The sequence below is a fragment of the Falco punctatus genome (genome assembly GCF_963210335.1).
Source record: "Falco punctatus genome assembly, contig: scaffold_30, whole genome shotgun sequence".
Taxonomy (NCBI): Eukaryota; Metazoa; Chordata; class Aves; order Falconiformes; family Falconidae; genus Falco; species Falco punctatus.
In genome coordinates this window covers 91,423-114,379 of record NW_027660235.1, presented here as the reverse complement: position 1 = coordinate 114,379, position 22,957 = coordinate 91,423, and the positions used below count along the sequence as shown (strand labels likewise).

General features: G+C 45.8%; 1 protein-coding gene across 2 annotated transcripts in view; it reads left to right on the top strand.

Moving 5' to 3' along the window:
* The window catches only part of LOC308057458 (ras and Rab interactor 2-like), a 157,609-nt gene extending 135,363 nt beyond the window's left edge, over positions 1 to 22,246 (top strand). The window contains exons 2-8 of one of the 2 annotated variants that reach the window (XR_013925271.1): positions 3,356 to 3,481; positions 9,035 to 9,327; positions 13,983 to 14,146; positions 15,373 to 15,638; positions 20,146 to 20,281; positions 21,287 to 21,439; positions 21,919 to 22,246. Coding sequence is in view for 1 of the 2 variants with exons in the window: in XM_080411562.1 (XP_080267688.1) it covers positions 9,249 to 9,327; positions 11,761 to 11,892; positions 13,983 to 14,146; positions 15,373 to 15,461; positions 18,490 to 18,550 (525 nt within the window). In the remaining variant the exon portion in view is untranslated. Of the gene's footprint in view, positions 1 to 3,355; positions 3,482 to 9,034; positions 9,328 to 11,760; positions 11,893 to 13,982; positions 14,147 to 15,372; positions 15,639 to 18,489; positions 19,332 to 20,145; positions 20,282 to 21,286; positions 21,440 to 21,918 lie in introns of those variants that run through there. The other variant, XM_080411562.1, reaches the window with a different exon arrangement.
* The last annotated feature ends 711 nt before the right edge of the window (positions 22,247 to 22,957 follow it).

Genomic DNA, 22,957 nt, shown 5'->3' with positions numbered 1-22,957 from the left:
AGGGCAGCTGTGCCCCCCGCCTGTTCCTCTATACTCCCAGTTCCTGCTGGTGGGTCCATGGAGGGCCCAGGTCGAGCCCCCTCCCCAAGTAGGGGGGGGGCCAGGATGGCGGACACGGTAAGGGGGTTGGGGGCGGCACTGACACACCCCCCTGAAGCCCCCCCGGCACCGCTGTCCCGGGGGGGGGGGGCGGGGGGCACGAGCGGTCCCTCCACTCCTCCCCAGCAGTAAACAGCCCGGGGGGGCTGCCCCACCCCCCTGGAGCAGGCAAGTGGTGAGGGGGCGGGGGGGACAGGATGGGGGCTGTAGGGGTTAGGAGGGGCTATAGGGGCTACGAGGGAGCAAACCGGGCCTGTAAAGGCTGAGGGGGCAGGTGGGCGGGGGTGCACGGGGGTGCGGGGGGAGCAGGTGGTCGGAGGACGCAGTGGGGCGGGGGACACGGGGGGGGGGCAGGTGGGCGGTGCGTGGGGGGCGCACGGAGTGAGCGGGGGGGGGCTCTCAGGGCAGGCACAGTTTTGGGGAGGGATGGGGGTGGGGGGGTGGGCAGAGGGGGGCCGGGAGGGGAAGGGGGCTGGATGGGCAAGACAGGCGCTATAAGGGTTGGGGGGGGGGGGGAGGGCGGCAGGGGGCCACAGGGGCAACACACCACGGGGCCGTGGGCATGCCCGTGGCTGGCGGCGGGCCTGGCCCGGCCCCGGACGGCGGGTTTAATTTCTGGCCACGCGGCGCCCTGGAGCGACTGAGGCAGTGCGGGGCTTCTCCGGGAGCCTGGAAGGCTTTCGGGCCGGGCCATGCAGCGGCGCGCTGGGTGAGCGGGCGGGCCCGGGCCTCCCCGTCAGGCAGCGGCCGGCCGGGGGGGACGTGGCGGGCCAGTGCTCGGCCGTGGCAGGGAGCGCCTGGTGCCGGCGGCAGGCGGGCTGAGGTGGGAAGACGGCCCGGGACCAGCGGGGCTGCCGGCGGTTCTCGTCTCCCCGCCAGTGACGGTGGTCAGCGGGCTGCTCACGGTGCTGCCTTTTTTTTTCTCAGAGCTGCGCCACTACCTCAGCGAGGAGGCCAGGAGCGGTGGCGGGGCGGCCCCGGTGCTCCCTTGTGGCGGCGGGGCCCGGGAGGGGGGTCGGCCCGCAGCACCCTGCCGCGCCCCCGCCGCCTCCAGGCTGCCTGGGCAGCCGCTGCAGCTGCCACAGCTCTGCGCGGGGCTTTGTCATTCCTCCAGCCGCTGGCCGGGACCGTGGCAGCGGGCTGGGGCCCCAGGGGCTGCATTGGGGCCTTAGTGGTAACGCTGTCGCAGGGGGCGGCTCAGGAGCCTCTTCAGCCCCTGCGAGCGGGCATGACAAAAAAGAAAGCTGGTGGCGGAAATTCCCCCCACCCCCGCGGTTGCTATTTTTCGTTAAAAAGCATTACAAAGGGCAAGCACGAGGAATTGGTGGTGCCTCGTGGTTACGCAGCCAGGCCTGCTGGGCGCTTGAACCAGTGCGTCCAGTCAGGTAGCATTATTTTTCTAGGTTGTAAATAAGCCTGAGGTTTAAACTCCCTTACATTTCTGTATGGCAGTGTACTTGGTCAGAGAGCTCAGTCGCACTGACAGAGCTGGCACAGAGTTCCCTTGGGACTCCAGACTTGACTGTCTTGTTGAAAGGCTCGAGAGCCTGCTTTGGAAGTCACTTGGCAAGGCACAGCTTTGTCGTGATTTTGGTACTTGAATTCTGACTGTGATGCCAATGCCATGTATGCCTGTATGAGGTTCATGGGAACAAGGGATGGCTGATTTCAGAGCGTTTAAAACACCACAAACTCTTGAAAAGCTTATAGGATGCCAACCTATTACAGGTATCTGGCAGATGAGGCAAGCTCCTGTTTGTTATAGTCAGTACTTCTGCGAGGCATGTCTTTGCCTAGTCCAGGGGTCCTCAAACTACAGCCCGAGGCCGGATACGGCCCCCCAGGGTCCTCAATCTGGCCCCTGGTATTTACAGACCCCCCGCCAGGGGCTGGAGGGGGAAACCAAGCAGCTGCAGATGACTGCCTGCCACTGCATCCACGTGCCGGCCCTCTGGTTAAAAAGTTTGAGGACCCCTGGCCTAGTCCCTCTGAAATTGCGACAAGAACTCATGGCTGCACTTCAGGAGCAAAGCTGCCGAGTACGTGGGCTTTTCCTACTAGAAATCAAGCAGCTGTTCTGGCAAAACTTGACTTTGGTTGCATCTTTAAACCTTAGGAGGCCGACTGTCCTGGTTTCAGCTGGGATGGAGTTAATTTTCTTAGTGGCTAGTCAAGTGCTGTGTTTTGGCTGTGATGTGAGAACAATGCTGATAACCGCACTGATGTTTTTAGTTATTATTGCTGGGTGATGTTTATACTAAGTCAAGGACTTGTGGGTTCCTTGGGCCCTGCCAGCCAGAGGGCTGGGGGGCACAGGACACTGGGAGGGGACACAGCCAGGACAGCTGCCCTGAAGCAGCCAAAGAGGTATTCCATGCCGTGGGACGTCATGCTTGGTATAGAAACTTGGAGGGTTAGCTGGGGGGGGGGGGATCGTTGGTCAGGGACTGGCTGGGCATCGGTCAGCGGGTGGTGAGCAGTTGTACTGTGCATCACTTGGTCTTGGTGGGTTTTTTTTCCTTTTCCCTTCCTAGGGATTTTACCCTTTTCTCCCCACCTCTCCATCCTAATTGTTGTTACTGTTATCACTGTTGTCCCTATCTCTTTATTCTGTTTAAATTATTAAATTGTTCTTATCTCAACCCTCGAGTTTTGCATGTCTTTCTGATTCTCCTCCCCACCCCTCCGGGTGGTGGGTGTGTGGGGGTGAGTGAGCGGCTGGGTGGTGTTTGGTTGCCGGCCCTAGTTAAACCACGACAGTCTATTTTTTGGAGCCAAATGTGGGGCATCGAAGGGTTGAGATAACGACAGGTCTAATCGGACTGTGTTAGATTAAATTGTTTGCAGTAGTCATTGTATTAAATTAATTGTAATTGGCTACAATGCTGGCTTATCTGTTTTTGAGTTTGCTGCCCAATCTTTAAATCCTGGTAGGCTGACAAATGGGACAAGCTGGTTAGAGGAATGAGCCTCTTTCCAGAGAAAGCTCCACTGACTTGAACTTTAAGCCTAAACTATCATCTTACTGCGTTTACTTTGTGTGTGTTAATGCTTACCTGATAAATATATTTCAGTCGATTTATCAGTTTAGTTACATGTTGGAGTAAGTGGTCCTTGGCTGTACGTAAACCTCTCCTCTGCTTTTTTAACATGTTGTGTGTCATAACACTTACTGTTGTACTTCAATACAAACCAGGAATGATTCTGGTAGTGTTGCAATCTAACGGTAATACTGCATCATCTTGTCTGTGAAGAGAAGGGAATCAAGCCGACTGTCGCTGTTCTACCAGGCAGGGTGGACACCCGAACAGCTTCGGTCTCAATGCCCAAGCCTGGGCCCAGCCCAAGAAACGACTGTCTGCTTCAGTAATTTGGCCATAAGGTATTAACTGGTTGTGTGGGAAGGTGCCTGAACAATACTGTCTGTTCTTTGCTTCGGTATGTCTCATATGTAATGGATTCTTAAACGTTGGGTGTTGCAGGAGGCTTGGAGAGGCTGTGCTGGTCCCTGGCCGGCAGGCCATGCCCTGTGGCAGGCGCTGGGGTCTGCGGGCGGGCAGAGCTGCGGTGTGCAGGGGCGCAGCCCGTCCCCCGCTGAGTCACTCTGCCAGCTGCTCCAGGGAGGCTGCTTTGAGCAGCGCTTTTGCTTTTGTATTCCTCTTGCTGAGAGGCAATGTTTTACTTTTGTTCTCATGAGATTTTGTCACGTTAGCTTTAGGCCCGTTTCTCACTTATTAATTAAACCTGGTCTGCGAAGGACTGGGGTTGCCCTTCTTCCACCCGTGCTGTGATGTCATGTGCAGATTTTGTGTGTAAAGTCTCTGCTCTGACATCATGGCTGACCCCTGTGCAAATACCTGTCTTGGGCTCCAAGAGCAGTATTTTATACACCCGTTCAAGCCACCCACCTTATGGTAATTACAGCATGACAGTATTTCCCTTGTTTGCTTATAGGACATTTGCATGGAATAGGGTTTTAGGCTTTAAAAAGGTTAGGATACAGCCCATCCCCTACTTTCCTCTACTTCACTGATCCAGTTATCCTCTTAAAGGAATTAGAATGGTATGCCACTACTGGCTCTTGGGGAAAAAAAAAAAAATGTGACTGTTTTCTAGTGCTGCGTTACTTTTTAGGTGCTTGTACATTTGTTTTGGTGTCCCATTCCCTTACCCTGTGGTTCATCCTAGTATCTTTTCATATTGAGTCGAGGCCAACCACTGTGTCCCTCACCACTGCTCCTTTCGCAGTTCGTGGTGTTCTAAAGCAGCCTTCTGCTTTCAGCCTCCCAGGCAACGTTACTTTACAGGACTGTGCCTTTTTGTGGTGGTTCCCAGGTTCGTTCAGTCTCTTACTGAGCCTTCTTTTATGGATGGATGGTTTTTCTATCATAGGTGATGATCAGGGCTTGTATGTAAATCTGAAGTTTGACAGGTAATCTCAGTGGAGCAACAGTAGTGGGTAACAGGTAAACTGAAGCCAGGAAAAGGCAAGAGCACGCCTGCAGTTTCAGGCAGTGAGGCTGTAAAGAGGCTGTGTAAGGACACTGGTGATGACTAATACGTTGTCCTTTCCAGATGCAGACTTGTGGGGTTTGTGGCAAAACGAAATAGCACGTCAGCACAGGATACAGATCCATCCACAAGTCATGACGAAACGAGCTGGTTTGCCTTTACAATTCATTTATCAAATCACTTCCTGTTCCCATTTTGAAGGCTAGAGGCTAATGATTGATAAGTATCACTTCAGGAACACTACATGGTGCTCAGCTCAAATGATGTTCAGTTAAAAAGCAAAACAAACAAAAAAACCCCACCCTCACAAAACCTGAAGAGTGTCTGTTTTGGCTTGAAGAGTATTAAGCAACCTGGGAGGACAGCTGAAAACACTTTGCATATGCCGAAGCAAACAAGAATTTTTGTTGCCAGTTTGGATTTGGGGAGTATACAGAGATGTTCATATGCAACGAATCAGTCCTCAGTTCAGAACTTAGATGCTCATTTGCCTGGGGGGGATGACCCTCCTATACTTTTTTTTATTTAATCAGTGAAAACTGCTAGCTGGGAATTGATTTGGGGGATCGGATCCAGAAACACCTTTCTCTGAAAGGAAGCAGTAACAGCAGTTCAGTAGAAAGGATAAACAGCTTATAGGTGTCTTCTGACACTGAATATTGGTCTAGGACCCAGATTACTAGAAATGCTGTCCTTCCAGGCTTTAATAATAATCTAAACGTTTCTATAGGTTTTCTATTAATTAGGATACGTAGGGGTGTTTATTGACCATTGAGAAATAATTCCAGTGTTTATCAATTTTGCTGTGTTGTTGGCCGCTTCAGCTTGCTGGAATTTGCCACTTTTAATTTGAGGGCAGAACTCTGTGGTTCTTATGCCTATTCCAAGAATTCACGAGGGAGAATAAAAGGCTGTGTGTTGTTTTGGGGTGGGTTTTTTTGTTTGGTTTGGTGGGCTTTTTTGGTTGTGATTTTTTGTTTTGTTTTTTAGAACAACAACCGCCTCAGACACACTGTCATGTCTTAGTCACCTCCTCATTTTCTAGTTCTGTGCAAACGTGCTGCATTAAAATGACAGTCTCTCTCGGTCTGCCCTTACGGAGCCAAGGCAGTTACGGCTGCGATTCCAAAGAGAGGCTATGTCCTTTATTTCATTTGATTCCTATTAGCTGTAACAGAGTCACTGGACAGCACTGAAGGATGCTTTACTCAATGTTCTGTCCTGTTTTTGTTTACCCGATTGCCTTAACGGCACAGAAACCATTAGGAACAGCCTTCAGCAATAAGTATTTAGACCCTGTTCAGAGCTTTGAGCACAGCCATGTGAGTTATCTGCTCTGTTTCTCTGTGCTGCTTCAGATTTAAGTTTTTAGAGTAAATGTGGAGTGTGATCAAGTACATTTCGGAGCAATTTGCAGGCACTGCTTTTGGAGCCCGTGACAAACTGCCAATGTGAAATAACGCCTCCTGCGACGCTCATCTGCACGGGAAGCTGTGGGAGCAGCACTAAGCGAGGGTTGAGGGCAGAAGGCTTGAGGCTTCTACTTCTTGCCTACAGGTAACAAGCCTGGCCCCGACCAGGGACTGGGGCTCTATGGAGGAGTTTTCCCTGCCTGCCACGTCCAGTTCCCGTAGCCTCTGGGGAGGGACGGTTTCTGCAGCTCCCTCTGTGCTGATGCTGCAGGCAGCAGCTGAACCAGCCGGGCTGGAGCCTATAAAGAGGATCGGAGAAGTGTACTGAGTTTTCCAATGTCCCATCCTAAGCTAGGTGCTCCCTTGTTTTTGGACCAAGGGCTCTGGGGATCTGTGCTGAACTCTTTACAGTTTATTGAGCCTCCTGTGACCAGATGTGGTGATGACCCCGCTTTGTTGAGGGGAAGGATGTCTGATGTTAACTAGTCATGTCCAGTGGAAGCCTGTGGGAGTTAACGTGGGCATAGAGAGTTCTTTAATCCAGTGCTTGGTGGCACAGACTGCTTTAATTTTTTACTTAAATGAGATAGGCACTTGGAATGCAAACTGCAGAGATGTTCCACTTACAAGCAAAGCATTTGACAGTTTCACTTTTTTTAGAAAACTGAACAGGCAGTATAAATAAAGGAAGCAAGCTGAACTGTAAAAAAAATAAAATAAAAATCAGTGAAGCTATCAAGGAACTATGTGTACCCTCTAGAACAGGGGTCCTGAAACTTTTTAAACAGGGGGGCGGCGTGCAGATGAAGTGGCAGGCAGTCATCTGCAGTTGCTTGGTTCCCTTCCCTGCCCCCCCCCCCCCCCAGCCCCTGGCAGGGGCAGGGGGGGTCTGTAAATACCGGGGGGCGGATTGAGGACCCTGGGGGGCTGTATCTGGCCCGCAGGCCGTAGTTTGAGGACTCCTGCTCTAGAAATTCAGCTAGCTAACATACCAGTGGGTGAGATTTGTGCATTTTTCTTGGTGGAAAAATATTTCTGCCCTGTGAGCCCTGAGGATGGCTCTGATAGCAGGGAGAGGCAGTTTCTGCCACTGTGCAGAAGGGTGATGCTTCTGCTTTCCTGGCTGGGTTTGGTAGTGCTGTCAATGGTGATTGTGTGGCTCTACCAGATCAGTCATTTGAAATGTTGCCGCTTGTTATGTATAATTGGTGGCTTTGGTCTGGTGGGAAGCTAGATTTGCCCTTCACGCTGTGTGACAGGCCATCAAGACCATGTGTCAGACTGGTTATGCCTTTACTGGTGGCTATAGAAAATCAGAGGGCAAGTGCTGCTCCTCACATTCACTCTTTCCACCTTTTTGCAGGCTCCGTGAGAGAGCACCTAGATGTGTTTGAAGCGTCTGGGAATGAAGCAGACATGGCTTTGCCACCTCCATCAGGATCTCAGAAGGGGAAAATAGTAAGAGAAGCTACCAAAGCCCCAGCAGAATTGGGACAGGGGAGATGGGAGCTCCCAATAGGGTTGGACATTTGGGAATTGTGTGCCAGACAAGTACAGAATAAATGCTACATGTGAAGCAAAGACACCGTAAGATGAGGAGTGTGTGAAGGGTGTGTTTGTATGAGAAAGAGCAGTCTGAAGGCACAAAAGGAAAATTGGTTGAACACAAGGATAAAATAAATGAAAACATAACGCAAAAGCAAGAAAACAAAAGTAGTAGGTAATGTTTATTTGGAGGGGAGTGTGTGTGTGTGTAAATCCCAAGCCTTAGGAATAGCCTGCAATTTCTAAAAAAAACAAACACCCCCAAAAAGGGCAGGCCGGGGGGAGAAAAAAAGAGACTGGTCTAGGAGAAACATGTAAGAACAGGGAAAGAACCTGGAAAGGGCATGAGGTTTAACGAAACATTTGAGTTGCCACTAGCAGCAGGGATGTCCACTGTTAGCCTGTATAAATGTGTGATCTACTGGTGACACGGCCTCTCCTCTTTCTCTTCTCGGTCCCTGTGCTCCCCTAATACATCTGCCTAGTCTGGGCTCTGGTCCTGCCCCATCGCCAGGGTGTTTGTGCTGTGGCCAGGCTGAAGGGTCCTTAGTTTCTATTGTGCTTGTGGCGGTTCACTATAGTACAAATAATGGATATAAGCTAATTATTAATGTAAGCTATGTTGTCATCGGGAGGCTGAGTGGGAGAGAAAATTCACTTACAAAGTAAAGGTTTGCAAAGAAAATATTTACCAAAGAGCTTTCGCTGTTGATGTGTCCTGTACCTTGGAAATGGAGACTGACTGTTAAAGAAAACCTTGAGTAAAACAAGAATAAAAGAAAAATAACTGAGAGGTTACTGTGCCATGTGCACACTATTGCCAAACAAAGAACTTCAGACTTGATGACAAAGCTGTATATAAGCTTGCATGATGAAATCTGAAGCTGGATAAACGCAGCTTGGTTTTCATTTATAGTTTAGTGACCGTAATCTGTCCAGCATCATAAAGATCTTAAAGCTGAGCCAAGTTTTAGGAGACCTTGGGTGAGTTATAGTTTCTGATGGAAACCATGCAAAAAAAGATGGGCTTTCATGCCAAAGCAGACAAAAGTTAGGGTTTTGACTGTGTTATGCTTCAAGTTTCAGAATTAAAGTCTAAGCTCAAAGTAAAATAAAACCGGGACACTTCTGGCCAACAAAAGAAAAAGTTAACTGGAGCTGCTGCTTGCTTGCTGCTTTGTTTTGGGGTTTATTTCTTTTTTTTGTTGGGTTTTTTTTGTTGTGACAATCTGTAGTCTGCCTTTGTGGTTTTTTTTTGTACTTCCCACCTTGTCAGAAATGAAAACGGAATACAGATTCTGTTCTGCCTTTTATTTTCTTGTTGACAAACATCTGGAGACTCAGCTTCTGTAATAACTAAGCCTTAGCAAGTAGGTCTTGCTCTACAGTGTCTCTTGGGAGTGATTGTTACTACTGGCTCTGCTCTAGAGGAGGAAGACAGCTCAACTTGTGTTTTCCCATTGCAGATGTTGTCCTGGAGAAGGCCATGCATAAGTGCATTCTGAAGCCGTTGAAGAGCCATAATGAAGCAATGTTGAAAGTGTTTCATACTGCAGATGGTTTTTGGAAACAACTAAAGGAAAACCTTCAGGTGGTGTGGCAGAGGAATCCTCAGGAACTGGGCGTGTTTGTTCCAACACCAGACTATGTGGATGCTGAAAGTCTGTGACCACGCAGAAAATGTATTCACCTGAAAAGAAAGTCATGCTGCTGCTGAGAGTTTGCAAATTGATTTATACTGTTATGGAGAATAACTCTGGTATGATGCTTCTTGTGGTTCAAGGTCATTGTTTTTCTAAACCTGGGGTTGTGTTTTGGTGGAGGAGATGAGACCACCTGATTCTGCAGCTTTGTCTCCTTCTCCTGGAGCTCTTGTAGCATCTCCTTGCCCTTTTGAGAGGGATTCTTCCTCTCTGCTTCCTTCCTGATCTCTCTGCATCTGGCAGCACATCTTACAAATTCAGTGTGAAGCAGAGTTGTGAAGCAGCTTAAAAAAAAAAACCAACCATCAGCTTTGCTTGACTGTAGGCATTTGAATTTGGCTGTCAGAAAGGCTGTCCTGTAAGCCTAGAATTTGACACTGGTTCTAAATTAGTATTTTCCTGGAAATCGTAATAAAGGATGCACCCAGTATCTAGCTGTAGTAATTCAGCAGTGTGTATGCAATATGACAATTACAAGGGCTCTGTGTTAATGGCTGGAGGAAAGCAGCCCCTGATCCAGTGTTTTGGGTTTGCTGTACCTCTGAATGTTCTCATTTGGACAATTTCTTTGTGTTTTTGCAAGAGAAATTGCGGCGAATGAAGAGATGGGACGCAGCTTGATGCAAGCAAATGTCAATGTGTGGTACAGAAGCACGAGTTTTTATACACTTTCAGAAGCTGCACGTTTTAAACAGATTGGTTCTTGAAGCTAAGCATTGCATACTAGGCAATCCCTGATTGGTGGTTAACTACCATCAATTAACAGCAAGGTGTTACCTTTCCTTGGCGCCAAGGATCCGTCTCCCACTCCCCTGTGCTCTGCAAACATGCCTCATCATGTTAATTGTTGTCTAGACAAGCTCGAGCACATTCCCCTCAGCTAGCTGATTGCCGTGCATGGTCCTAGTTTGCAGACCGCTCCTGCAAGAAATAACATCTATTTTTACGCTGTAGCAGGAGTCCCAAAGTGACTTGAAACCTAGATGGTGAAATGGAACCACAGACCAGATAAGACCCGCTTGATTAGTCAGTGGCACAGTTAAAACGCTGTGCTGGACAGCATGAATTCATAGGTGCAGCTCTATTGCCTGACATCTTATCATACGCTGCCGTGGTAGGTCACAAGCTAAGGTGAAGCAATGCTGGTGGTAGTGAAAGATTTTTTTCTCTTAAGAAAGTATAAGCTGCTGCAGGTGGTTGGCAGTTTTCTTTCGAGCGCTGAATCTGCAGCTGGGCTCTGTGCCAATCAGGATGCTTGCTTTCTTTTGAGACTTGAGGTGAATGGTGAAAGCTTGAGGCTGTAAAAGACCCCCAGGCACTTTGGCAAGATGTGGGCAGGAGCTTAGACCTGGCTTATTTCTGTGCAGAATCCTGCATTTTAAAATGTATATAGGAATCTTTGCCCAAAGTGATGTAAACTTTGTTTCTTTCTCCATACTCTATTATCACATTGAGTAAGGTATTCCCAACATGCAAGAGAAAAGTACTGAGAGGTTTCTGGTGAACTATTGTACTGAGGGGCTTGGGCTAAGATGCAGCAAATGCTCCTTGGGGTTGTCTTGCTTTGTCGTGTAAAGTTTTAAAATGTGGCATTGAGCCAGCACCTGTTTCCAGTACCTGCTTTGTCCTGTAATCTCAGCCATATAATAGTGTAATACCTGGAGGGTATGTCTTAGCTGGTCTGACTTTCAATATCAGCCCTTCAGTCCTCTGGAGTTTCGCCATAGTTTAAACTGGCTCCCGATCTTGATGTTTCAAGTGACCATCACACCGCTTCTGCAATGAGCACAGTTTGGCCAGACCCAGAGATCTAGCCACATAGCGTTTTCTAAAGAGAAAGTTTAAATGCGGTAAGAGGAACACATACAGACCTAGGTACAGCAGAGCCTCTGTGTGTTGCGTGCTGTTGTTACTGATGATGCTTCACCAGCTAGTTGGGAGTTACGTGAGGCTTTGCTCACTGGTGTTTTTAACCATGATCCATCAAGGAAATGTGCAGAGTTTTCATGTAAAATCTAATAGGCTTTTATATGCAGGCTTCTCTGCTGGGTTTCGGACTCAGGAACTGATACTTGTGGCTGGATCCTTCCAGAAAGGGGACGTCGTCTATGCATGTATAAAGAAAATGCCCATTGATTTTCTTTTAGCCACTGACAGAAGTGTGGGTGGAGGTCAGGCCAGACTGGCATGGCTACCTCTTGTGAGTTCACCGGTTGAGCTGACACCAAGGTGAGCCCAGTCTTTAAATTCCCTTGCGTGCTTCAAGGTCTGCGTCATCCAGTTTGTGCTCGTTAGAAGTACAAGATGAAGCTGGACGCTGCCCACCAAGTGTCCGATGATGTTCTCTTTGCTGCACATCTGTAACGAGAGGCTCTAGAGTAATACAAACCTGGTCAGTAAAGGCAGCAATATAACACTTTCCTTTCAAACACCAAAACTGGTAAAAGGGTGTGTTTTGTCTATCGCTGCCTGTGTTCTCTTTGACCCAGTGAGGCTGTATGGAGCTGATGACTTCTTGCCTGTGTTGACATATGTGCTGGCCCAGGGTGATACACTGGAACTGGATACTGAAACTGAATACATGGTGGAAATGCTGGATCCATCTTTGCTGCATGGAGAAGGTAATCAACTTCTATTAGAACTGAGTGAAGGGCTGGGGAAGGGGGATTCTTCCTCACCTCATTTGAGTAGAAACCCTTTTGACGGAGTCATGTAGTCGGTGATGGCGGTAGTGTAACAAGAGAACCTCGTAATTATTTCCACCTTAAAATAAGAGAAGGCTGGTTAGCTTGCAGAGTTACAGCCCCAAGAGACCTGGGAATCTACCGACGTCTTAGGAGGGAGTATGTTGTTTTCTGCCAAGAAGGAGGAGGTGTCCTGACTTAGCAAGCAAACATAGGCTGTGCAGGTGCCAATTGTGGTTATCCTTCTGTGCCTGAAAATGTCCTGAGAGTATGTATGGGTCTGCAGCATTCAATTGAGTTGTGAGACCTGGAATGGGACCCGGGTTAGGTGCTTTGTAAAAACTTCTGGGGGGATTCTCTGCCCCTCTGGGGAAAGTGCTTTTGAGAATGTTGCCCCCCTTTAAGGATCCTGGTTTATGCCCGATACTTGCTTCTCACAGAGTATTTTTATGAGGCCTAGGAATATGTTTCTTAAGGCACTCTTGGACAATGGCTGAAGTCTGCTAGAGGCAAGGAAATCTCCCTCCTTTGTTTTCACGGTGGTGGTTTTAACAAAGAGGTATTCTGCCAGCCCTTGGTAGGCCCCAGAATCTATCAGTTTATGAAGAAGTTTCAAAGGTTCTTGTGACCAAGCTCAGCTGTGAGTTAAGTATATGTGTATATGTCCCATTTCTGCTATCTCTTGGGTTGCTGAAATTGCTGTATCCTTTTACATGCCGATATGCATGACAGAACTGTGTCGGGTTTCCTCCGGTTCAGTACTAGTCTGTTCCCTACTTTGTGTGCAGGGTGCATTGTTCAGGAATCTTAGGACAGAAAATACTTGAGATGTGAAGCTGGAGATCATTAACACGCTTGAAAGGCAGAAATATTTACTGGGCTGTTAAGTCGTGTCATTTTTAATGTAGCAAAAGTCATTCATCTATTGGCTGGCCCTGTCTGTGCACTAGTTAAACTGTACGGTGCAGGAAAAATTGTTTAGTGCTTTGGGGTTGTGCGGTTCAAATGTAAATGTATTTTCCAGTTTGTCTGGTGGGTCTTGCGTGTCTTCCACGTATTGAACTCATCACAGAGCTGAAAGTGAGAGGATGCTGTCGGTAATACAGAAAGCACTACTGTGAGCATAGACTGCATCTCTGAATGACTCCACGAATAGACCGTGCTGCCTCTTAATTGAACGCTCCCACCCAAATAGTTTACTTAAAGAGCAAGAGAAATAAATGATAGCCTGTCTTCTGTTTCTCCTGATTGCTGAGGACTGTTGCCTCCTGCTGAGAGTCCTTTTCCTTTGTGACCTGCAGCTCCTTTTGTACATCGGCAACTCTGTTGTGGCTGTACTTTGTTCTCCACTCATGTAATAAAGGTGAAGTCTGGAGAGCTGTACACGCTGCCTCCTGAACTAGTTGGATGTAGTGTTGGACACAGGTGAACAAACACAGCCTGCCTTTTAAAAACAAAAGCAAAACCTTTGGGAGGCTTCCAGGTACAAATCACATGCTCGGTCATTGCTTTGTTGCCACTAAGGGGGTCACTTTTAAGTTCCTGAACAGTGGTAGATGGTCTTTTATGTCGTTTAAACAGCTGTGTTTGTTTGATCCCCGCTTGAAGCTCAGGAAGAAAACAAATCGCTGTTTGGAAACTGTTTAGAAGAAAACTCATGTTCCACCTTTGTAAAAACACTCAGGAGTAAAGGAGTGACACTGGTCATTTAAATAACCAGCCACCCCCAGCGCTAGCAGACCCAGAGATGGATACTGTTGCACCACTTTGATAATATGGAGCCCAGGCAACCACTGCATGGCTCTTAGCAGCTGAGAACACACTGTCCAGTATTTTGCAGGCAAGTAAGCTGTTTTTCTTTACGTATAAATATTTTGGCCATAGAATGCAGTGACTTTCATGTATGTGTGCGTCTGTTTATTAAAAAAAAAACCCAGAAATTGTTTGTACTTTTGACTGTGACCCGTTGGAACTGGCGTGGTGTTTGTGACCACTCTGAATTGTTCTTCCCCTGCTGTCCTTCACAGGAGGATATTCCTTGGCAAGTGCTTATGGAGCACTTTTGCTGATCAAGAACTTCCAGGAAGACCAGGCTGCCCAGCTGCTGAGTTCAGAAGCTAGAGATACTCTCCGGCAATGGCACAAGAGGAGGACAACTAACAGAACAATGCCTTCAGTTGATGATTTTCAGGTAGAGCTTTAGGCTGAAGAGAGAAAAAGCCCGGGGGATGGTTGTTTTGTTGGAAATCTCCATTTGAGACGTATGATTCATAATGATTTCCTTGGGGCCACAAGTGGTGTGAAGCAGTGCTGAGAAGATGGCTGGCGAATTTGCCTCTGTTTCAAAGTCTTTCCACTTCATAACAGAGTGTGGTTATGATGGTATAAAGGAAACACTAAATAATGGAGCTTTCCCACTGTCCTTTGTATTTAAGTCATGCAGAGCGAGGACAGACCAAATTGTATTTTAGATTCAGCTTCTTTGTACGCTTTGCTGTTAAAAAGAACAAACCCAGATTTCCAGTGGTATAAATCATCACAACTCCCCAGTAGCGATTGGTGGCTTACCGTGGGTAATAGAGAGGAGACTTGGCTGAAAAGCTTGCCTACAATTTGAAAGTTTAAGCAAGGAGTAGAGTTCTATATTGTGGATGTCTTCATGTTTGTAGTTTGTTTTGTGGGGTTTTATTCTCCCCCCTCCCATTTCTTACTGCTCTTTCAGAGTAGGGCAGTAACTCCAACTGAAGAATAACAAAACAGTTGGGATTACTTTATCTTTTAAAACCAAGTCTGCATGCCTTTCATATAGGAAAAGATTGTTACGTAGATAGGCGTGCTGTTGTCTGTCCAGATGCATCAGTTTGCGAACTGAAGCAAGGAGGATGTTGGAATCGAGAAGAAAGGATTTACTCCTTTGTGTCTGGTTGTTTACAGTCCATACCACAGTGCAAAGCTGCTGGAGAGGCTAACAACAACCGTCAATAAGTTATGATGTAGCTAAGAGCTTGATAAATGAAGGTATGGGGTCATCAGGAGGTAATTAAACCTTTCATTTGCGGCTCCTTCTGCTTTATCAGTGTCCGTGCAAACAACCACAGCACATCACTGAACAGGAAGAAGCTGGGAAAAGCAGCAGTCTCCCACAATATGCCTCTCTTAGGAACAGGAGAACTGACGAACAGAAATTCCAAACTGTGGCAAGTGCACAAAGCTAGTCCATCCTACTGGGATCCATTTTATATTCTGCTTACCTGTAGTTAGGTGTCACATTCAAGTACCTTGAGTCTTTGTTCTTTCTAGCAAAATATTACGCTTAATAGGAAAATTAATCACCTTTGTATTTCTGCTGGATGACTAAATGACAGAAGATTTTTTTTCAGCAGGATCTTGTATTCAGTTTCACCTTCTCTTCCTCAGCAACTGAACTTCAGCCAAGCTACCTGTACAGCTGGACGCTGTGCTGGATGCTGGAAGATGCAGGGGAGCACAGGAAGAGCTGGCACCAGGTGTGTCCAGGGCTGCTCCTTTGACTCTTTGAAAGAGAGCCTCAAATCAGTAAGGTCGCTCTGCTTCCAGGCTATGCTTGGCACAAATTCAAGCACTTTGCTGCCTGCCCAGAATGCCAGTTTTCCATCTCCTTTCTCCACATCTGCAGTCCTGAAATGAAGCACCTTCCCTACAAGGTATGTGTAACACAGCTTCAGCTCAACTCATCTTTCCCACATTGAACCAGGATGTGGTCGCTACATGTCTGTGGTGCTGTCTCACAGCCTTACCACCAGCTTTTGGGTCCTGGAAAGGCCTTCATCCTCCCTCCCTCAAAAGGATGGAAAAGCAAAAAATCCAGTATTTTGATGATGATGAAATACAACTTGCTGATACTGCATAAAGAATTTTGATACTTACTATATGAGTTACAGGCATTTGCACAAACCTCAGCCTCTCCTTGAAGCAATCCTGTCCATCTAGAAGCATCAAAAAACAGGTCTTCTGTGTGTTAGCTACGTTAGAAATTGAAACTGTAGTGTGCTTTGCCTTATTTAGAGCTGATTTGATTTTTATTTATTTTTTCTTCACACCGGCTAACAAAAATGGATTAGTTCTGCTCAGTCCTAATGGTTTAAAAGCTGTTGCAAAGTTCCAGTGTTTCAGTCTGCAAGCTATCGAAAGTTTTTTAAAAACCCAGAGTGCTCTTTGGAACTGAAGTCATATGAGCATTCTTCTCAGTCTTAGCTTTTAACAGCTTGTTCTTAGGAAACGTGAATTTTTGCCATTGTGATTTAGCATGCTTAATTTATTCAGCGTACAAACATGAGTATCAGCTCAGTAAATAAACAGGTCTTTCTTACTGTCATTTTTTCCATCTCCTTTCATTTTACTGCTTTAATTTCTAATTGCAGTTAGTTTTTTGCAAAAAGGCACGTGATGGCAGGCTGCTTTGCTCACGTGTCCAAAAGTGTTTTGTGGTTGGGTGTGTTTTTTTCCAGTTGCTTTTTATTTTACTTTTTAAATACTTTTTGAAAGGTAGAACTGCGTTTCCTTGTAGGGCTTGTTTAGAATTAATCTATGTTATCAGTTGTGCACATGTGTGAATTTCAGCAGAGAAAAAAGATCCAGCTTTTGCCTCATGATCATACGGATTTACTTTAATGTTGCAGAGTAAATTTTCTTTCTGCCTCCCTCTAAGCCTGTTAGATGAAATTTGGTTACATCAGGCTCAGACACTAAGTTGCCATCGGTTAATGTGATGAAAATGTCCTGCATGAAAATGGATTGCCTTTTGCATGCTGCAGCATAAAGAGTGTGAATGGTTTATCGTGCAGCAACCTGTGGATCAACACCCTTGTGTGTTGCTGGCAGAGGGTTGGGTTTTTTTCTTTTTCCTTATGATGAACATATTGTGTGAAGCTTCTCTTCAATAGTATTGACCAGCAGTTGCAGCATCATCTCTTGGGCATGCTGCCTCTTGCGGCGCAGTTCCTTAACAACCGAAAAAGAAAGAGCCTCCCATCATGGTCCCCCTGCCCGACCCTGAGTGTACAAGACCGGAGCAACTATAGTCTTAGCCATTTCTAAACCCATCTCCCTTAAAGCTTGTTTCGTTATTTTTGCCCACAGATCGCGTGGATCAGGAGAGTATAAATCAGATCCTTTTTCAGGGTCTATCGGTTCTGGGTCAAAGGGATCTTCCTCTGACGGATACTCAACTGCATTGACACCCAGGGTTTTAGAGCACTGTGACTTAGAGGCTGGTAAAGAGCATGCAACTCCTCTTCCTCTCCTTCCTCTGCCTTTTCTTCTTGTGCTTTCATAGTTTCAAAAATAACTCTCCATGAAGAGAGCAGATGGTGGGACTCAGTATTGCCTTTTGTTGCAGAATCCCACAATTTCACCCCTGTGTTGTCCTGAAGTTCCCGTGTAAAAATTGTAGATGCAGTCACTGCGGGCATATCTACTTGCACCCACTTGAGCATTGCTTTAAGGTCATGCCCAAAAATACTTTTCTCATGTTTGTTAGGGAGACCTTTCACAAGCTCATAAACGTCTCTTTCTGCGGATGAAGCCTGATTCCCCATTACGGATTTCCCACAGCTCACCTCTCAACTCTGGAGGGATTTCAGGCCGGCTGGCTCCCGCTTCCTATCAGCGGTTCATTCAAAGTTCTGTGGGATTCACTGCAAGTCGCTCAGGTGATTCAAGAGCCCCTCCACGTCGGATCCGTCACTGGATCACGTTGGGGTCACCAATTTGCGGCGAATGAGGAGACGGGACACAGCTTGATGCAAGCAAGATGTCAGTTTATTAGTGATTTTCTTACAATTATATACGTTTCTACCTTCTACATATTACACACTGATTGGTTGACATTTAAGACACACCATTTAAACAATAGGAACTGATTAGTTTACCTTATCATAGCAACAATTCCTATTCTAAGATTAGGGGGTTTCTTTCTACGCAGCTTTCGTGATTGGAAAGTTCCTTATCGGCACTATGCGTTCCCTTAGCTGGCTACTTGTTTCTCTGCCCGTCTGGTTGCCTCCTCAACTGTAACGGCTCAGGGGTCTGCAGTTAGCTTGTTCCTTTGTTCCCAGGGCTTGTGCCCTACAAGTTCTAGCAAGTCTCTATTCATCAGGCTATCAGTACTTGGACTCTTGTTCTTGAGGCCTTGTCCTACAACCTCTGATGTTTATTTTGCTTCACAGCATTTAGTTTCCTAGCAAGGCCAAACACCCAGTCCCGTTAAAAACACTGATGTTTTCAATGGGGCTTTAAGACTGCTATCTGTTCGTTTGTAATTGCAGGGTTAGAATGTGAGCCAAGGAAAGGAGGATGTTAACTTATGAATTTGTTATGCCTGCTACAGTCTTATCACCAACGTCAATTCACAAGGTGGCTGTAATGTACAAGAATCACTGGTGTGCGTTTCACAACTAGAACATAGAGAGGATTGCTGTTTGTTGCTGAGCTTCCTGTTTTCAGAGGATGAGGTTTGGAGGTTTTGTTTCTGATGTCTGTTTTCTCATTCTACAGAACAACTTTTGTGTTGCATTCCAGGAAGTTAACAGTGCGTGTACAGGAAAGACCTTACTAGTAAGACCCTATATCACTACCGCAGATGTATGTCAGCTTTGTGCTGAAAAGTTTAGAGTGGACAATCCAGAAGACTATAGCCTGTTTCTTTTTGTTGATGACACCCGGCAGCAACTGACAGAAGATACCTACCCTCAGAAGATTAAGACAGAGCTGCACAGCCGCCCGCAAGCCAAGGTCTTTCGCTTTGTCTACAAGCGCATTAACAGTGATCCATATGGTGCCATTTTTCAAAACAATGATGAGTCAGCTTCTTAAAACCAGCAACTCCTTTAATTTCTGTTCCTTGTTAACTCTTGAAAACATCTTTGCTGGCTGCCTGCCTTAGGAGCTAAAACAAGTCTTAAACCATAAATACCTAGTTAAACATGTGCATTGCATACAACACTCCGTGTAAACCGTGCGTATGGCCAGTTATACAGAGTGTTCCACCAGTGTGTTTGAGCCAGCAGCCCATGAGGCTGAATTTCTTGTACCACAGACTCTTTTGAAGCATATTATACTGTGGCCCTTTGCAGGTCTCTTGCTGTAGTGTGCAAAAATGTATTTTCTTGCACTCACTCTATAGCCGAATGTCTTAGCATACATATACTTGAATCAAAATGACAAGTGTTTCAGTAAACCAACTGGTATGAGCTTAGTTTCACCAGCATGAGTTTGACAAGACTGTCCGATGCAGCGCATCAGTTAACTCCTCATTACTTGGATGATTGCATCCTTTCCTAATTTTTTTAATTACAGAGATTCGCCGTGTTTTTACGTGTGTGTGTGTGTGTGTACATATATATATATATATATATATATATATATATATATATATATGTATATATATGTATTTGTTCTTTCCAGTTGTTTTTATTCCCCTTCTTTTGGCAGGTTTGAGAAGGTGGGCACAGAATGGGACCCAGGAAATGAAGTGTTTAACGGTAAAGCTTAAAGCGTTTGCTGTACGGAAGGTTTCTCTGTACCCACCACATCAGTTGCTCATTTAGCAGTGCCTGATGTTTATAAGAGTGCCCTGTGGAAGTCTGCATATTCATTAATGAGCTAACAGTAGCTTGGCTCTGTGTAGAAAGGAGAGGAACTATGAAGAACACACACCCATCCCTGCTTTTATTTTTTATTTTTCCTTAAACGTCCAGTGTTTCCAGGGCCTTTGCTTTCTCTTGCCACATTGGCAAAGCGTCCCAAGCTCTATTGCCCCATAGTCGCAAAAAGTTTTCAGTAATTGCTGGGATGGTGAGTGAGTTTTGGGCTTCTAGCCCTCCATTCCTTCAGTCGTGAATTCCACTCAGTTAAAGACTCAAGAGAATTGCTTAAAACTTGCATTTGGAAGTCACGCCTCAAACAATGAATTTGTGGAGATCCATTTATTTATTTACACTAACGAAGAAAAAACTGTAATACTGCATCAAAATTAAACTTAGTGGCTGCTGAATCACTGAGTAATAGCGTAGAATCGCTGCTTAAGCCTTTACCACAATCATTGCAATGTTTGTTTGTAGACTGCTTGGTTTTTTGTAAAGTCGTGTGGCTGCGTGTGGTGCATTATTCCCAAGGTGCTCCTTACGGCTCTGATGCTCTGTACGTTCGCAGTACTGGGTAAAGCGGAAGGCTCTGTGGCTGGGGAAGAGTGGCATGGACATGTTACTGCTCTCTCTGTTGCACCGGAATTTCAACAGCTGGGTTTGGCTGCTAAATTGATGGAACTACTGGGAGAAATTTCAGAAGTGTGAGTACCATGCTTATCTTTAATCTTCTAAAAGTAACCTCTCAACTGACATGGCTTAGGTATTTGACTTGCATGAAGGAGACTCAGAATTTTGCTTTAAGTAGTGTTCTGATTCGCTGAGGACTCCCTGTAATTAGAGAACAAGACTAAAACTGTCATGTGGCGGTGTAAGATCTCAGGGTTTCTATGAAAGCTAACTTGCCAGAATGAGTAGGGTGTAGCCTGAATTCTAATAGAGATACTGTATAGAAAAAGGTCCTTGTCTTGACAGCAAGAGAGTTTCATGGAATGTCAACACTTTCCCATAGGGTCTCCAGCGTGCTTGTTCAGTGATCGTGAGATTTTTGCAGTTCCTGCAGGCAGCCTTGGAACCAATTCTGTATGGCAGACAGTACCTTAGCTTACTTTTTGTCATGCTTGGCTGCTTGTACTTGCTGAAAATTTAATTGAGTATCAAATGAACCCACAGGGAAATGTCCTGAACTCATGGTGGTAGGGCAACCCCATTGTAATTGGTAAAATGGGAAAATTGCACATTGAGGAATCTGCCTTGTGAGAAGAAGGGTTGCCTTGTGTTAGGTGACTGAACTTTGTGACCCGTTCTGCCACTGCCCCCTGCCACACACATTGAAGGAGGCAGTCCCTAAGCCAATGCAATTGAAAATGTGGATTTTTAGATTTATTTTTTTTTAATGAAAGATTTCTTATGTGTATATGAGACCTGTGCGAGTGCTTAGCTTGCCCTGTTCTTTCTGTTCATAATTTTGAACCTACGGGCTGGTATAAAAGAATGGTTATATGGCAAAAATAGAATAAAATCTGAACTTATACCAGATTTGTCCCTTGGGAAAGGAGTGCATCTGTTACTGCAGTGTGAAAGGTGTTTGATTAGCATATGACATCGTCAGACCTGTTCTTGGTCAGATTACAAGTTATGGGTTATTTAGCAATACATTCACCTGCTGTTCCTTACTGTGGTTTTTCTTTGGTTTTATGTTTCCAAAGAAAGGGTGGATTTTTCATCGATCTCTTTGTGAGAGTATCAAATCGGGTTGCAGTAAATATGTATAAGCAGCTCGGCTACCGTGTGTACCGGACAGTATCAGAGTGCTACTCTGCTAGCAGTGGAGAGCCAGATGAAGAAGCTTACGATAAGTGGTTGTTGTGCCTTAAGTTGAATGGAAAGGTTCTTGTGTTGAGAGTTCCTGGGCCTGTACAAGTTCAGATAGTCGTTGATGAATGGGATTCTGTATATTGCTTTAGATAGCTTTTCCTACTGAAGAGTACATCAGTTAGGAAACTTGATTGCAGGAAACAGAATGAAGCTGCATCAGGGGAAGTTCAGGTTGGACATTAAGAAAATCTTATCCACTGAAAGGGCGTTCAGTCAGGGCACCAAACCTGTCAAGAGTTTAGGGAGTATCTGGATGATGTTTTTAGTCATATGGTTTAGTTTCAGGTAGTCCCGCAAGCATGGAGTTGGACTTGATGAATCCTTATGGGTCACTTGCAACTCAAGATATTCTAGGAAATCTTCTTGAAAAATGATCTTAACATAATAGAGAAGTCACTTAATGTGGCTTTGTGCAATGACTTTCTTTCATAATAGCATTATTTTCTTTTGCCATAGGTACGAGGAAAGCTCTTTGCAGAGTTACAGAGAAGAAATCAATTATACCTCTGCCTCATCCTGTGAGACCAGAAGACATTGAGTAACTGTAAACTGTGATTCTCAGACAACCTAGTAAGCGTGTCAGTTTCCTTCTCCCCAAAGCCCCCAAGAACTCTACAGATGAGAAATATTAGGCTCAATGTTTTTCCCCGTGAAATACCAAAAAGCAATATTGAGAAGCTTACCAACGCTGCTTCTGTCGGTATTGGCTGCATATTTGTGCTCTTACCCTATTGTTCTTCCTTTCGAACCATGACACTTTGGAGACTATTAAAATGGAATTGCTTCCTGTATGGTGGTGTCATGGTTTTCCTTCTCGGCCACAAAACAGTCCCCTCACTTTGTCACTCCCACGGAGCCCTGCTCCGAAACTGAAAATGTCTGGCCGCTGCTCCCACACAGAAGGTGCCAGGAAGGAGTTCTGTTGCTGGCTCTCGCCTTCCCTTTGCAGCCATATAACTGCTGCGACAAAACCTGGGCTCTGTTCTTTCTGAGCCACAAAACCAGAAATTGGGTACGTCAAAATATACTCTCCAGAACTCAGAGTGTTGTCAATTTGTTAAAGAGTTGAGATCAATTGATTTTATTGGTTTGATTATCTGATTTTATAGAGTTATTTTATAGAATAGAAATATAGGAAGATAAAAATATATGTTGAAGAAAGTTATGATTATTTAGTAAAAGTAGTTGTGAGACCCTTTGTACATTTTGTACCAAGGCTAGAAGAAGGGCCTGGAACTATTGTTAAAACTTAGGTAATAACTCTAGGGTTGAAAGGTTACTTTGTACTTAACCAGTCTTCTGTATGCAGAGGTGTATTGAAATGTTAGAATATGAGATTAATGGGAACTGGGGAGAGTTGACTGGAACAGCTTGTAGGTGCCTGCCAAGAAACCGTGAACTTTAGTAAAAGGTAATTCCGGCAGGGGGAGATCGCGACCACCGACTCATATACCACCTACCCAAATCGTACCCTAGACCCATTTCTAGACCTTTCTACACTT